The 16,598-nt window shown below is 57.3% G+C and overlaps 1 protein-coding gene across 1 annotated transcript; it reads right to left on the bottom strand.

The window, feature by feature from the left end:
* Positions 1-1,678: 1,678 nt before the first annotated feature.
* On the bottom strand, positions 1,679-16,393 carry DNMT3L (DNA methyltransferase 3 like; the record flags this gene model as incomplete). Its single annotated transcript, XM_081085273.1, is given in 12 exon segments — positions 1,679-1,704; positions 1,707-1,843; positions 3,899-3,984; positions 8,828-8,967; positions 9,454-9,529; positions 10,319-10,407; positions 11,414-11,501; positions 13,620-13,791; positions 14,627-14,739; positions 14,816-14,895; positions 15,917-15,961; positions 16,274-16,393. Coding segments are annotated over 12 exon segments (1,158 nt in total). The 5' UTR covers positions 16,380-16,393.
* Between the last annotated feature and the right edge of the window lie 205 nt (positions 16,394-16,598).

Raw genomic sequence — 16,598 nt, forward strand, 5'->3', positions numbered from 1 at the left:
GAGAGAGAGAGAGAGAGAGAGAGAAAGAGAGAGAGAGAGACAGAGAGAGAGAGAGAAAGAGAGAGAGAGAGAGAGAGAGAGAGAGAGAGAGAGAAAGAGAGAGAGAGAGAGAGAGAGAGAGAGAGAAGAGAGAGAGAGAGAGAGAGAGAGAGAGAAAGAGAGAGAGAGAGAGAAAAAGAGAGAGAGAGAGAGAGAGAGAGAGAGAGAGAGAAAGAGAGAGAGAGAGAGAGAGAGAGAGAGAGAGAGAGAGAAAGAGAGAGAGAGAGAGAGAGAGAGAGAGAGAGAGAGAGAGAGTTTATTTCAAGGACACTGGAGCCCACAGGTGGTGCAAAACGCCAAGGTCAGCCCTGGTTCCTTCAGTGGCTTGCAGGAGGCCCATTGTCTTGGTCCCATCAGGCTGCTAGAACAGAGCACCACATACAGGGCGCTGGAGGCTGGAAGTGGGGGGTCGGGGAGCCAGCACAGTCAGGTAGGAGCCTTCTCGTGGGTCCTCACACGGTGGAAGGTTCGCTGGTGCCTCTTTGATTCGGGCACTGATCTCAGTTTGGAGTCAGCTCCAAAGGCCTCACCTCCTCACACCTTCATGTTGGGGTTAGGACCTCAACATATGAATGTGGTTCGGGAACCCACGTTCAGACCACGGCACCCACCACCGTATGGAGGGTGGTCTGCTTTACTCAGTCCCCCGATTTAAATGTTCATCTCACCCAGAGCAATGTTCGAACACATGTCTGGGCACCTGGCCCAGCCAAGTTGACAGAGAAAATGAGCCACGACACAGCTAATCTCCTTAACAATGTACGTATTTTTAAAAATCTTCAACAAAAGATCCAACTTTAGCCCAACCTTTCTTCCACAAAGTGTCTTACATCCCACGCACAGTACCAAGCCCTGGCCGTCATGCCCAGGACAAGCTGAGTAGTCAGTGACCTCAGCCGAGGTCCCTTTGGGGGGTTCCTGGCTAATCTGGAAAGATCCCTTTAGGTTCCAGCTCGAACCAATGCTCTGCAAGGGTCTCCCCTCCCCGGAGCCCAGTGAGGACGGGAAGACTGCACCCTGCACAGCGGGTTAGGGTTAGGGTTAGGGTTAGGGTATCTGGCCTCCACCTCACTGCTGTCTCCTCATCCCTTCTCCCCCCCTTTGCTCACCAAGCTCGGAGTCCTGCACTTTGCTGAGGCCTGGGCTGCTGTGCGGCTGCCAGCCGGGTGCGTGGCGCGTGACAGCATCGCGCCTGCACCTGTGGAGCGCCTGCCACAGGCGCCTGGGCAGTGTCCTGCTCGTCGTTCTCACCCACAGCCCGTGTCCTACAGCATAAAGGCCGTGCGTACACATCAAAACGCCAAAAATGACCACTGGCCCGCGTAGTAAGTGTATTTTTAATTCCTCACACAGCACACAGAAACACTTTCAGCAGCACACGTGCACTGGGACATCAGGGTGTTGTCCCTGGTGAGATGCCGGGCACTTCGCCCCCTCCCGGGAAGGAGGGTGGGGGTGGGGAGGAGGGGCGGCGGCTACATCTCCAGACCCAAAGGGAGAGGGGTCTGGGGCCACCACGGGAAACCCAAGGTCAAGCAAATGAAATAATCATTTGAAGAGGACAGTGGAGACAATATCAGGAAAGTTATCTCAGTTCTAAGAAAGGTCTTTTTTCTTTTTTCGCGGTATAATGACTCACTTATAAAGAGGAAGTGAGTTCGGTTGAAAATACTTGAAATATTCTCTCAGCGGGAGGAAACACTTCTTCACCAGCGAGGCCGGCCCGGGGGCAGCGGCCCGTGCTCTCTGCCGGTCCTGGGCCAGCTGGGACAGCTCCTCGGGGGGCACCTGGGCCGAATGCCTGCTGCGGGGGAGAGGGCAGCCTGTCACCCACGGAGCCCACGCTCTCAGGGCAGGGCTGCCGGTGATGGGCGGGGGGCTGGCTGGTGCCGGTCTCTCCAGATTATTCAGTCTCTCCCATAAACACCCCTTCCTGCTTGCATGTCCTGGGCCTCAGGGGACGAGATGGCCCCACCCCTCCCACCTCCCTCGGTCCTGTGAGAAGCTGCTGAAAGGCCGAGGGTCCCCCAGGACAGATCTTGGCCCACATGGGTAGTCCCCCTTTCAGGGAGAAGAAGGCATCATGGAGAGACCCCACAGAGAAGAATGTCATTCCCAAGGAATCCTGATCTACCCAAGACCGAGACCTGAGCAGGGCCCAGGGGTCCTGTGGCAGCCGTGCTGCAGACCCCGCATGAGGGGCAGGTGGGTGGGGAGAGCGCCGGACCCCAACTTGCAATGCGATGCAACCCCTGGGACTCCAGGCTTCGTGAACATGGCGCCCAGCACTTGTGTCTCATGCTCCCAGGCACCCACTGCCGTCAGACACATTCCCTGGTTCACTTTGCAAGGCCAGGGATGAGGCGCCAGAAACATGCAGGGCTCCTCCTGGCAACCCCCCTCCCCCCACCAACACACCCCCCCGGGGAAGCTTGTCTGGCAGAGGGGTGACATGGCCATCCAGGGCAGCCGCCCACCCTCTCAGCAGGATGAAGTCTGCCTTCAGCGAGGGGCCCCTCCTCCCGTTAGGACACAGGAGCCTGAGCGGACCTGCCCTTCAAAGCAGGGGCTTCCAGCCCGTTTCCGGAAACCAGCTGGGGCGGGAGCCAGCTGGTGGGCAGGGCAGGAGAACAGGCGTAAGCACCACCCGCAGAATGACCGTCCTGGCTTCAGGGAAAACACAGCCCGGGAAGCCGCCCCACATTAGCCGCACCTAACACTGATGCTGGACGTGGGCCTGGCGAGGGGAGCGTCTGGGCCTGGGGTGGGTGGGAAAGGCTCCAGCAGCCACTGTGGGGAGGAGACAGGACCCGCTGCCCCCGAAGATGCGTCAGTGACTCACACGGGGCTGCCCGGGGCGGGGTGCCATGGAGGAGCCAGCTGCTCCCTCCAGGGCAGGACCGTGTGGGATGAGATGAGAGGGAGCCCGGGCAGGTGTCCTGGAGCGGCTGCCCCAGGAGCAGGTTGACACGGCCCAGCGGGAGGGGGTGTTGCGGGAGGAGGTGGAGCAGAGAGAATGCTCAGGAGCAGGAATAGTCGGGAGAGTGTCTGGTGGGTGCGGAGGGGTGTACGTGGGCTTGTGTGAGTGTGTGTCAATGGGTGGGGGTGTGTGAGTGCGAGAGCTTGTGTGAATGTGTGTCAATGAGTGGGGGTGTGTGAATGTGCATGAGCTTATGTGAGTGTGTCAATGAGTGGGGGGGTGTGAGTGTGCGTGAGCTTATGTGATTGTGTGTCAATGGGTGGGGGTGTGTGAGTGCGGGAGCTTGTGTGAGTGATTGTGTGTCAATGGGTGGGGGGGTGTGAGTGCGGGAGCTTGTGTGAGTGATTGTGTGTCAATGGGTGGGGGGGTGTGAGTGCGAGAGCTTATGTGATTGTGTGTCAGTGGGTGGGGGTGTGTGAGTGCGAGAGCTTGTGTGAGTGTGTGTCAATGAGTGGGTGTGTGTGAATGTGCATGAGCTTATATGAGTGTGTCAATGAGTGGGGGGGTGTGAGTGCGGGAGCTTATGTGAGTGTGTGTCAATGAATGGGGGTGAGAGAGTGAGCGGGGCTGTGAGGGTGAGTATCCGGGTTGTAGGGTGGGCTGTGCTGCCGAAGCCTGCAAAGTCCTGGGGTGAGAACCTCAGGAGCGTTCGTGCAACAGCTTTTGGGGAGAAGGTCCCCAAAGTGGAAGGGGTGTCCCTGACCTTGAGCACGCCCAGAATTTTTGGGGTTGCCTCAGAGACCCACCCACCAGACATAGGTCCCGACCTGGGCAGAGAGACTGCTGGGCATGGCTGGCTCCCTGTCCCCTCAGACTCCTGTCTCCTTGATGGCCAGTGTCCCTCCTCGCTCCCAAAGGGCTTGAGTGCACAGGAAATACCTCTTCACGGCCGGGATGTTGCTCCACACATGCACGGCGTTCCGGACGGCTCTGCCACAGGTGTCCAGGATGGTCACGGGGTCTGTCTGGGGTGGAAACATCGGCTGTGGATACAGGTGGCCTGGACAATAGCCTCTGTCCGTCCCCTGGGGTGGCCCAAGGCCTTGGCCACCGTGGGAACCATGTGTGGCCCTCAGAATTGGGTCAACAGTCTTCCCAGACTGTCTGCGTTCCCCAGTCCACACTGCTGCACATCACATCTTACCTTTATATATAAAAGGCTAACATGCAAAGTGTCCCCTTGGGAGTTCAACCGGGAGTTCTATCACTTGCTATGATGTGCACTGACCACCAGGGGTTGGCGCAGAACGAAGGAAGGCCTGGGCTGCAGCCAGAAGGCCCGGATCTGCCCTGATTGCCGGCCAGGCATAGGGACCCTACCCATGCATGAATTTCATGCACTGGGCCCCTAGTTTTCCTTATAAATCCCTAATGAGGGAGGGGAAACTGAGATATTATTTTAAAACTTTTAATTGGTTGTTGGTGTTTTGTTCCCAGGGTCATGTGACCCAGGGACGCCCTGCCAGCTCAGGCACCAGGTGGACTGCCATGCAGATCAAGAGTCTGTGGTTGCCGAAACCGGTTTGGCTCAGTGGATGGAGCGTCGGCCTGTGGACTGAGGGGTCCCAGGTTCGATTCCGGTCAAGGGCATGTACGTGGGTTGCGGGCATATCCCCAGTGGGGGATGTGCAGGAGGCAGCTGATCGATGTTTCTCTCTCATTGATGTTTCTAGCTCTCTATCTCTCTCTCCCTTCCTCTCTGTAAAAAATCAATAAAATATATTAAAAAAAAAAAAAGAGTCTGTGGTCTTTGTGCCGAGGGGTGTGTGTCTCAGGGACATGAGCGTGGTGCTGGCAGAGGAGGCTATCGTAAAGGACCTTTGCTTCACGGCGCAAGTGGCCGCCTGGCCCTGGAGTCATTGTCTCCCTAAAAGGCACTGGAAGGACAAGGGAGGAGAGAACAGGAGGGACAGACCTTCCACCATTGGGAGGAGGAGCCTCAGAAGGGAGAGGGGCATGAAGGAGAAACTGAGGCAAGAGGTCATCATCCCCCAACACACAACGAAAGGTGGCCTTGACTCTACCTCCCAGACAGGCCCATGCGGACCGTTCCTGAGCCCCACCACCCTGGACACACAGCCTCCTCCTGCATCGGCGCCAGCCTGGGAGGAGAGACAGCACCACCGTCAGCGGCCGGAGCCCATGGGAACGGTGCCTACAGCTAGCAGGTTAAGATGTTCCCAGCCACCAGCAGGGACGAGGTTCCCCAGCAAGATGGGAGCAGTTACAGCAAGTAAGGGAAGCCCTAGCCGGTTTGGCTCAGTGATGGAGCATCAGCTGCGGACTGAAGGGTACCGAGTTCGATTCTGGTCAAGGGCATCCCTTGGTTGCAGGCTCCTCCCCATCCCGGGCCCTGGTCAGGGCACGTGCAGGAGACAACCTACGGATGTGTTTCTCTCATATTAATGTTTCTTTCTGTCTTTCCCTCTCTCTTCCACTCTCTCTAAAAATAAAATCAATGGAAAAATATCCTTGGGTGAGGATTTAAAAAAAAAGAGGTTGATTTCCACACCTAAGTTGATTAAGAATGAAGAGACGAGAGTAGTGAGATGAAGGGTTTAGGGAAAGCTAACACACAAAGCCAACAATGTCCATTAAAAAAAGTAAAATAAGAGAAGTTCCCTTTTTTGGCTACTTCTAATTTGGAACCAATTTGGATCTATTAAATGCATATAAAAAACCGATAAAAATCAGGATTTTTGCTTACCTGACTGCTGTTATGTGGCAACATGTTAGTGTTTTGAAAATCCCAGAGTCCTTAAGAAGGAGAAATAAGTACAGACAGGGAAGTACAAGAATTGCGAGGCCACCTGGCTCAACTCCATGAAAAGCTTTTTAAAATTAAAATGAAACGGGTCATGTTCTAGGAAAACAGAACTGGAAAACAGAACTTGCCAAACTGATCTCCAAAAAAATCCTTACAGATTTCTGTTCCCACAGAAGAGCTAACTCCCATTTAAAAATAACAGCAACAGCCCTAACCAGTTTGGCTCAGTGGATAGAGCGTCAGCCTGTGGACTCAAGGGTCCCAGGTTCGATTCTGGTCAAGGGCATGTACCTTGGTTGTGGGCACATCCCCAGTGGGGAGTGTGCAGGAGGCAGCTGATTGATGTTTCTCTCTCATCGATGTTTCTAACTCTCTATCCCTCTCCCTTCCTCTCTGTAAAAAAATCAATAAAATATATTGGGGAAAAAATATATAAAATAACAGCAAAAACAACTAAGCCAGACCATTTCACAGGAGAATTCTGTCAATTTTCCAAATAATTTTTATGAATCAAGCTTAACACTGGTACCCAAACCCAACAAAGATGGCACAAAACAATAAAACCACATACTTCTCTCTCTCATGCTGGTCACAGCAAAAACCCCAAAATTCAGCAATACGTTATGTTAGCAGAATATACACTATGCACCACTAAGTGGATTTTTTTCCAGGAATGCAAGCATGGTTCATTATTAGGAAATCTATTAATATATTATACTAGAGGCCCAGTGCATGACATTCGTGCACTGGTGGGGGGTGTGGGAGGGGGTCCCTCTGCCTGGCCTGAGCCCTTTCACAGTTCGGGAGCACTCGGGGATGTCCGACTGACGGCCTTAGCGCTGCTGTGGGGGTGGGAGAGGCTCCCACCACCACTGCTGCACTCGCCAGCCCTGAGAGCACACTGACCACCAGGGGGCAGCTCCTACATTGATCATCTGTCCTCTGGTGGTCAGTGCGTGTCATAGCAACTGGTTGTTCTGCTGTCCAGTCGATTTGCATATTACCCTTTTATTATATAGGATCTTATTAGTAGCTTGAAAGAGAAAAATTATCTAATTATCTCCATTGACATTAGAAAGAACATTTGACAAAATCCAACAGCTATTTTTGATAAAATTATTCACAAAATAGAAATCGATGGAAACTTCCTTAGCCTAGTGAAATCTACCAACCTCACCCTCAGGCCAGCGTCAGCTTAGCCGGGGAAACACTGGCAGCGTTTCCATGGAAGTCAGGGACAAGAAAGACCTCTGCTGTGATTCAATGTTGCCCCAGAGGCAACAACAGGAGACAAGAGAAAGGTGCCCGAGGTGTAAAACTCGAAGGAAACAACCGTCTCCAGTGGCAGGTGAGCTGCTCAAACACCTAGAAAGTCTAATGGAACCTACTGAAAACTACGATAAATTAGAAGGTCATTCGATCAGGCAGCAGAAGCAAAATTAAGGCACAGCAATCAATAGCCTCCTATGTGCAAGGCAAAGCCAGTTAGAAGAGACGAAGATCCCAGCTGCTACAGGGCACTTGGACAAAAGCAACAAGAGCTGCACCAGAGAGCTGGTGCCACCTGGGCAGGGCCAGGAAAGCGGGCAGGGGGGAGGGGGCAGGGGCCAGGACAACCCTGCCCCTGCCGCCCCGAGGCCACCGGGCCCCCTGTGGAAGTGACAAGCACTCACACACGCGCCTCATCGCATCCGTGCCTATGGGAGCAAAGGTTAGAAACCACCTCCTACCCCAGCACGGAGCAGGTTCATTCATTTGTTATGTCCATGCAGAGTCAAACGGAGGAAAGTGAAACGAAACAAAACACAAACTAAAACAAGGAAAGAGGAGGTCCTCTGTACGGGAGGATCTGGTTCTGGGAAAATGAGCCGGACACAGAGGAGGAGGAGGAGGAGGAGGAGGAGGACACGGAGGAGAGGGAGGAGGAGGAGGAGGGCAGCGTGGGCAGAGCCGCTGCATTTGCATAAAGAACCCTGGAGGTGACCAAGAGGCTGGAGGTTGGACAGATGGGGGTCAGGACGGCAAGGGCACTGTTGGCCTTACGTTTGGATGTGGAGCGCACGCCCTGTGAGGAGAGGACACCAGGCTCAACCGGGGAGGGACTCAGCCCTGGGCAGAGCTGGCCCTGAGTCCTGGCTGCCCTCAGGGTCAGGATTCAGATACACGGAGAGAAAACACAGTTGTCGGTGCCCGGAGGGTGTGTGTGTGAGTGTGGGATTATATGTTAGTGTGTGCCAGTCGGAGGGTGTGTGTGTGTGTGAGTGTGAGCTTATATGTTAGTGTGTGCCAGTTGGAAGGTGTGTGAGTGTGAGTGTGTGGGATTATATGTTAGTGTGTGCCAGTCGGAGGGTGTGTGTGTGTGAGTGTGGGATTATGTTAGTGTGTGCCAGTCGGAGGGTGTGTGTGTGTGAGTGTGGGATTATGTTAGTGTGTGCCAGTCGGAGGGTGTGTGTGTGTGTGAGTGTGTGGGATTATATGTTAGTGTGTGCCAGTCGGAGGGTGTGTGTGTGAGTGTGTGGGATTATATGTTAGTGTGTGCCAGTCGGAGGGTGTGTGTGTGTGTGTGTGTGTGTGTGTGTGATTATATGTTAGTGTGTGCCAGTCGGAGGGTGTGTGTGTGTGTGTGTGTGTGTGATTATATGTTAGTGTGTGCCAGTCGGAGGGTGTGTGTGTGAGTGTGTGTGATTATATGTTAGTGTGTGCCAGTCGGAGGGTGTGTGTGTGTGTGTGTGATTATATGTTAGTGTGTGCCAGTCGTTTGTGCATCGCATACGGTGGTGTACGTGGTGTGTGCGTGTGTGCGTGTGCGCGTGTGCACAGGTGGAGAGCCCGGTGGTGTATCCTGAGCGTAGCGTGAAGGGGACACCCTCTGAGGCCACCGTGAAGGGGTCATGCCCTAATGGCAAGGCGACCCCCAGGGTCCCTGTGAACCCTGAAACCCGAGGCCTCAGGGGTCAGACCCTAGACCGCCACCTGAGACCCAGGCTGAGTGTTCTGGAGGAGGCCGGCCTGGCTGGCATCAGAGGCCGCCCCGCACGCACCTCCAGGAAGCGTGTGGCGATGACGCGGTCGTCCTCGGTCAGCATCAGGTTGTCCACGAACATCCAGAAGAAGGGCTGTGCGCCGCCGGGCCGGGGCTGCGAGTACTGCAGGACGCGGTGGAACTGGAACAGGTACCAGCCTGGGGGACATCGGGCGCGTCTGGCTCTGCCCGGTGGGGGGGCACGGGCACAGGGGCAGGGAGGGGTGGGGACTGCGGAAGGACCCGTTCCGTGTGGCCGGTCTGGGCCCTCGGCGCCCACTCCTGCCCAGGATAGTTCTGTGCCCCTAGGGCCGGCTGCCACCCAGTGTGCTGACCCAGCCTCACCCAGCGCCCGGCTTTAAGGCGCAGAGGCTGTTAAAACGAGGCAGGGCTTGCAGGTGGAAGGGGCAGGACAGGGTCAGAGGGGCCTGGGATGGGCGATGGCCTCACAGGGGACCCATGTCAGAGCACATCACATGGTACTTGCTGAACATGGACATTCCAATGGATATCAATCAGTGATCCCCCAATGAAGCTGTTTTTATAAAATGCTGTCAGTTTGTAATTCCGCCCTCCCAGAGGGCCATGGGGCGGGGGGAGTTTGGGATGAGAGGGCCCAAGTATTGGGGCAAAGGGTGCTCTTACCTGGAGGGTGGTCACAGGCCTGGCGGAGGGGAGGTGTGCAGCCGTACACGAGGTCAAACGGGCCCCACTCTTCCACCTGCAGGACACGGGACAGGGGGACGCGTGCAGTGTGGGCGGCCTGTCCCAGCAGCAGGCTCCCGTGTGCCCAGCGGTGGCACCCACAGGCGGGCAGTGAGGCCGCCGGGTGAGACCCACCAGTGACCTTGTCAGTCACCATCGGCCTCGGGACTTTCGGGGCTGCCTGTCATCGCTGCAGGAGGGGCGGGCCCTCCCCGGTGGGAGCCCGAGTGACTGCCCGTGGCAGGCGTCACCCTGCAGGTCGCTCCCGGGAACGTCAGTGCACTGACCCCGGACTCGGGCTGTGAAGTGCTCCAGCCACGCTGGATGCTGTTAGGCACTTGGTCCGAGGCCTCAGGCAGGACATAGGAGATGGCCTTCAAGGAGCCAAGACATTTCATGGTGGAAATGTGTGTCTGAGGGACGTTTTCAATCTGCCCGGGTTCATTTTAGAGGGGGGTGGGGATTCGCCCCCTCTCTGGGCAGCACCATCACCGGTGGTGGGACTGGCCCCTTGGATTCCAGCAAGTTGAATAGGAGGTTTGGCCGATCGCTCTGCTCTGGGCTGTGGCCAGTGTGGGGCCCAGGAAAATGCCCCTCTCATCTCTCCTACTGCAGGGCGAACCGCCAGCAACTGTGAGGACGAGTGCCAATTCCTGTGAGACCCTCACGTCGGCCAGGCTGGGGCCAGAGCTGGGCAGCATCTGGGCAGCACCTGGGCTGTCCGCATCCCCCTGCCCACACCCCACCCGGGACCGCGTGCACACCCGCTTCCATCTTGGCGCTTGGACGGACACGCTGTACTCACGTTCCTCCTCACCACGTTGGTAACATCATCCAGATATTTCAGCCTTCCTGAGCCAGAAACACTCTCCAAAAAGCCCAAACTCGTCAGCTCTGGGTGAGGAAAAATAAAGGCACAGAACACGTTGACTCTGAGCCCAACCGGAACCAAAAGGCCCACAAATGACCCGACAAGCAAGCTTTATCTTTCTAGCGACTCGATGGGGACTGAGGAGGGACTAAGGATGAAGGTGTGTTGCATTGTAAGCGAAGCAAGCAAACTCCCCGAGTACTGATTTGAGAAAGTCAGGCGGATTGTGCGATGTCGGCCGCACCCTGGGTTAGGAAATCCAGATGGCACCCGGCCAGGCTGAGTGACGCGGTGGGTGGGCTGCTGGAGCCCCGGCCCGCCCTGCCCTGGAGAGTCTGTGGCGGGGGGGACAGGAAGAGCCCGGAAAGGACCTTACAAATGGGCTCGGGGATGCGTCCCTGGCGGGAGATGAAGGCGGGGGTGTGGCCTGGCTCCCGGGTGCCTTCAGCTGGAAGTTGTGCCCACTGTGAGTCTCAGCCCCTGGCGTGACTCGGTGCTTGAGGCTCAGTGACCACTGCTCAGGGCGGGGGGCACAGGCCAGAAGAGGGGCGGGTTCCCATGCCATTTGGCCTGGGACTAGGATGTATTTCCATGCATTCACTCTTGTGGCTGCAGAGCCCAGAAGAATCTGTGATATCCAACGGCACCAGCAGGGGGCGGTCAGCTGGGGGTCCGGAGAGGCACACCGGGGCAAGGCTGGAGCGCAGCAGTGCGAGTGAAGGTGCTGGGAGCCCCAGGAGGGGCGGGCAGCCCTGCAAGGTGGCCAGGGGTGTGCTCGTATCTGAAGTGGACTTTGTGTGTGGTGGTCGTGGGCAGAGAGCCAACGTCTGCATTTCCTTTCCAAGGCACGACTCCTGAGCAAGTGAGCACCAGGGCTCCTGCACCCTCTCCCCACCCCCCAAGGGAGCCTCAGCCCCTGGAGTCGCCCCAGGTGCTCAGCAAGTGTGACACTGGGAACATTCTAACAACCCCCTCACCCCCACCCCACCCCCACACCCCTAGGATAGGCAGGCGCATCACCACACTCACCTTTCCTGATGTCCCCAAAAAGGGACAGCACGCGGACTGGCTCTCTCTTCCACACAGGCACCGTTTTATACATCTCAAGGGGACTCTCCTATTTATTAAAAAAAGAAAAGAAGAAAAGATGACGCTCTGGGCGGAAGTGGTTACAGAGCCCGTGAATCACAGGGAGGCTCCTTTCTGGCCAGCAGAGGGGTCCCCTGAGCAGAGGCACACCTGGGACACCCCTGCCCAGGCGCTGGCCCGCCCTGACCTCACTGCGCACCCCCAGGCCTGGCCTCCTGCACTGAACCCTCCCCAGACCATCGCTAGAAAGGAAGGCAGGTGTGGCCTTCCTGTGTGAGGAAGACAGTTCCGTGGGGGACACTTCCTGTGCATGTCTTGGGGAGAGCCTCACATCGGGGGCTTCTGAATACACGCAACCTATTCCACCCCATTCCTCTCCTTCCTGTGTGGGCTCCGAGTGCAGCCCCAAGCCACCTAGCACCCTGAACGTCACTAGCGGGAGGCCCTCCCAGGCCGAGGACCGAGACCTCTGCCCTGTCTCAGCCACGAAGAAGCCAGAAGCCACACCAGAGACAAAGGATGATGCCTGCCCTTCCCTTCCCTCCCAGGACGCCCGGGAGACTGTGGATCCATTTGGCAAACAAGCCCCCCCAGAGACCCCTGCCCCCAGGAGGTGCACGTGGGGGGAACCTGGCCTCCTGCAAGCAAGGAATCAAGCCGCCCACTGTCGAGACCAGGCCTGAGTGGGGGGTCTGCCTGTGTGGGAGGCTGGCAGGGGAACCCCAAGCCACACGAGGAAGGGTCTGCCTGGGCGCAAGCAGACAGGACAGCACCCACACAGGCAGCGAGTGAATGGGCAGGGGAGCCTGGGCAGGGCAGGTGTGCCCACGCCGAGGAGTGTGGGCATTTTCTTGCAAAGTGAAAGTCCTCCTGCAACTTGTAAGCCTGGTCATCCCACACTGAGGTGGACAGTTTCTGCCACTGGGTGGGCCATGGGCACAGGGGCAGCTGTGACTGATGGGCACTGTGGGGCGCGTGTCCTGGTCCCCGGCTGCACTGCAGGCGCAGAGCTGCTGCCCCCTGCGCCTGGCACTGGGCTGGCGTAAGGACGCTTCCAAATGTCAACTTCATGTTCTTGCAAAGTGGAAAGTCCTGCAACTTGCAAGCCTGGGTCGTCCTTGGTTTCTGCCACTAGATGGCCCCAAGGAGGTTCTATGAGGAGTACCAGTGCCTGTTCCCCAAAAAGCACCATAAAGACACCTGCAAAGGTTGTTGTAAATGCACACCTGCCCCCAGCCCGTGTCAGGGAGAGGGTGGGACGGCACGCCCGCCTGTGCCCCCTGTGGGTGGGCCCGACAATTCTGTGTGCAAGTCCCCAGAACCGGTTCTGGCTGTGGGCCCCTACTGTCCACTGCTGCATCGCCAAGCACCCGCCCTCGCCCTCCTGTCTTAGTTTTCCAGCACAACCACAACAAATGGGAATAAACTGTGTGGCCACGAATTTACTCAGGAGGCGAAGTCTTTAATCAACGTGTCAGCGGCACTGGTTCCCGCTCAGAGTCTGAGGGGGGCTCTGACCCAGGCCTCTCCCCAGCGTCTTGAGGGGCTGGCAGTCCTTGGGGCCTGGCCGTGTAGACCACACTCCGACCTCTCTCCCCAGAGCCACACGGCCGCCCTCCCGCTGTGTCCGTCTCCAGTCTCCTCTCCTTTCTCTCTATGACACATTCCAGGCCCACCCTAATCCAGGAGACACAGATCCCTAACTCAATTGCATTGGCAAGGACCCGATTTGCAAAACAAGTCACCTTCACGGGCCCCAGGGTCAGCACTTGGATGTGTTTTTTTGGGGTCACAGTTCATCCCACTGTGATGAGCCCACTGCTGCCTAGATCCTGGCTCCTGGCTGTGACTTCAGCCCTCGAGAGGCCCTGGTCTAGCCGGCTGCCCAGGCGTTTGTGCCCATCCCCTGCCCACTACAAACACCTGGTTCCCAGGCTCGGCACAAGCCCCACCGCCCGCTAACTTAATTGGAAAGCAGACCATCTCTCGTGGAACCTGCTGTCAGAGAGAAGGCACATTTGCTTAGAGGCCTTTCGTGCCACCTTGTAGCAGAGCAGGTGGGCATCCTGCAGCTAGTGGCCAGAGGAAGCCAGCGAAGCTGGGGCCCCTGGCACCGGTCCGTCCTGTCCGGCGAGCGGCTCCTTACCGGATCCTGGTCATAGAAGGCCTTCAGCCGCTCCCGCCACTTCCTCCTGCGCTGCAGCAGCCCGTTGCGGGGCGAGGGCAGGCACAGGAAGCACACCCAGTTACTCATGGCCTGAACTTTCCCCGAGGTCCCGGGCCCCACCAGGGTGTCCACGCACTCGAAGCAGTAGCACCTAGAGCCACACAGAAAGCCAGTGACTGAGGTGACTTCGCTCTGGCCACCGACGGACACCACGGGCCGCCTGCAGGCCGAGGAGAGCCTGCCCTCGCTTTGGAGTGAGCTCTCAGAGCCACACCCGGGCTCCTGGGAAAGACAAAGTTGGCCCTGTTCGTCTGCACCCACACAGTGGGACGGTGACACTGTGGACCAGAGGGGTGGGGGGCTGTCCCTCTCAGGGACCTAGAGGGATGGGAACCAAGCCATCTGCAGAAGACAGTGGACTGTTTATGGGCAAGGACAGATTTCAGAGAACCTCCTAAGCCACCTGTCTTCCCCCAACCCTGGAGCCTGGGACACAGTTAAGCTTTTCCAACATCAGTGGCCGGGGGGCGGGGGGGGGGGTTGATGGGGGGGGGAAGACATGGGGGGTGAAGGCAAGTGCAAGGATAGCCCCAGGGGACTGAAGAGGAGGGGACTATGAATGGAGCTCATGTTGGCATGTAAGGAGGCATGAACATGCCCCTGCCTGTCTCCCCCTTCCTCCCGCCCTGACCAGCAGCCCCCAAGGGTGCAGGGTGTCCACCCTCCATCATGATTGGGGGAGCAGCTACGTCTTGGCGAGAACAATAATAAAGAGAAAAATTGGAAACAAGTCTTTTGACGCCCCACCTCCCATATGTCCAGGCTCGACATCAAATGAAATGTGTGAGATGGAAATTGAGAGCTCTGGAGAGAGTCATCCCTTTGTGGGGGGTCCCCCCCCATTCTTAGGTGCGTGGCTGAGAAGGATGGACTACCCCAGGGTCCTTGGCCTTCACCCGGGCCCCGCCGGGCACCCCTCGCCTCACCGCGTGCAGTCGGGGTTTTCGCAGATGAGCAGTGTCTGTCCCGCGCAGCAGATGCAGCAGTAGGACTGGTACCCGTCCTCATCGTACAGAAAGAAGTAGTCCCGGAACTTGTCCTGGGAGAGAGCCAAGCAGCCAGTGCCTCCTCTGCTCCCAGGGGCCTCCCCAGCCGCCCCTCGGCTCCCGGCTTACCTTGCAGGGGGAGCACATCCCGCCCTCGAACAGGGGGTGCTGCCTGCACACCTGGAAGCTCCCACAGCAGATGCACAGCTCTAAGGGGACAGCCAAGGGGCAACGGGGTCACGACACCACCAGGCAGAGCCACAGACTTGGGGAGACATTTAACAAAAGAGGTGCAAGGCCCCTACACGGGAACCACAAAACGCCGTTGGAAGGAAAATCTGGATAACTGGGAAGCCCAGGTCATGGTGTGAAGTCCGATCAAATAATTGAAGGGACACCCCCTCCCTGGGGCCTGACCCTTAGGCCCCGTCACAAGGACATTCCCTTTTTGCTTAGACCACATTCCACTTGCTAAGACCACATTCCACTTGCTAATAAGACCATTATCTCTCCCCTCCAGGACCTTCCTAGGATCTGGACCCGCCCAGAGAACTCTCCGCCCAGAAAAAGCCCGCCTTCGCCTTCGGTCCTTGAAAACCTCTGACTGCCCGTCCCTGGGTGCTGGCGCCATTTTAGGGCTCGGCCCTTCCGGTGTCCCGAGGACCTAATGAACTCATAATCCCTCACCCCTTTGGCCTCGTGCGTCCCTCCTTCAGTGATCCTAACGCATGGATCGGACGGAATGTTGTTAAAAGGATGCGCCTGCCCAAACTGAACTACACTTTCCTCTCGAAATCCCTGCTGCCTTCTGTGTGCGCGCGCAAAAGTTCACAAGCTGATCCTGAACTGCATATGGAAATGCAAGGACTCCAGAACAGGCAAAGCCGCAGAGGAAACAAGTAGATTTGTGATTGTCTCATGTGCAAGGGGGAAGTGAGGAGGAATGGGGAATGACTTGGGGCTGGGTTTTTTGGGTGTGTGTGTGATAAAATGTCCTAAAATTAGATAGTGGTGATGGTTGCACAACTCCGGGAATGTAAGACCCTGAACTGTGTACCTTAAATGGAGCCATGGGGGCTGGGGCCCTCGGCAGGAGATGAGCAGCAGGGCACCAGCTACGCCCGCTGCCTCCTTCCTGGATGGAGGCCTGTGTGAGGCTGCAGCCAGCGGGTCCAGAGCGGGCTGACATCCCCTTTACCTGGGGGTGTGGGCATGTGTGCGACCACTCACCTTCTATGGCTCGCTGGTTAACCTTGACTTCATATGCAATCAGATCTGGAAAAGAAAGTTAAGTGGGGCCTTGCTCCTACCTGCCTGTCGTTTAAACACGCCACAAGTGAGTGTCACACGTTGATTTTCTGAAGCCACAGGAGCCAGAGGACCCACTCCCACCCCCACCCCGTGGCCTCTACCTACCTTTCCTGCAATGTTACCCCCCCAAGCTTGAGGGTGGGGAGAGCCCCTGGGTGGGGCCCTCCCTGCCCCTGCCCTAGCATCTGATCTACTTGTGGATATTCGAGAAGCCTGGAACCCAGGCCTGGGGTTGGCAGCCCAAGCGATGGGCCCGGCACCCAAAGGAGCCCTCACCTCTGCGGGGCTCGGGCGAAGGGGTGGGCGACTGCTCACTGGAGCCCACCACGATGATGTCCATGCTGCACTCCGCCTCGGGGTCCATGTCTGGGGCAGCTGCCATTGGACACCGTCCAGGAGACAGGACAGGCACAAGCAGGGGGAGGAAATGGTCCCACAGCCTCTGCCTTGGAGCCCCTGGCCCCCCGGCAAGGGCGAAGGGTCCCAGCACCCAGCTCGGCCCCCGCCCACCTTCCACAGTGACACCCACCCCTCCCAACCCCAAGGAAGGTCTTCCTGGCAGGAAGGCTGGTGGTGAGTGCCAACCTTGAGAGCTTGGTGT

Source organism: Myotis nattereri (genome assembly GCF_964212035.1).
Source record: "Myotis nattereri genome assembly, chromosome: 3".
Taxonomy (NCBI): domain Eukaryota; kingdom Metazoa; phylum Chordata; class Mammalia; order Chiroptera; family Vespertilionidae; genus Myotis; species Myotis nattereri.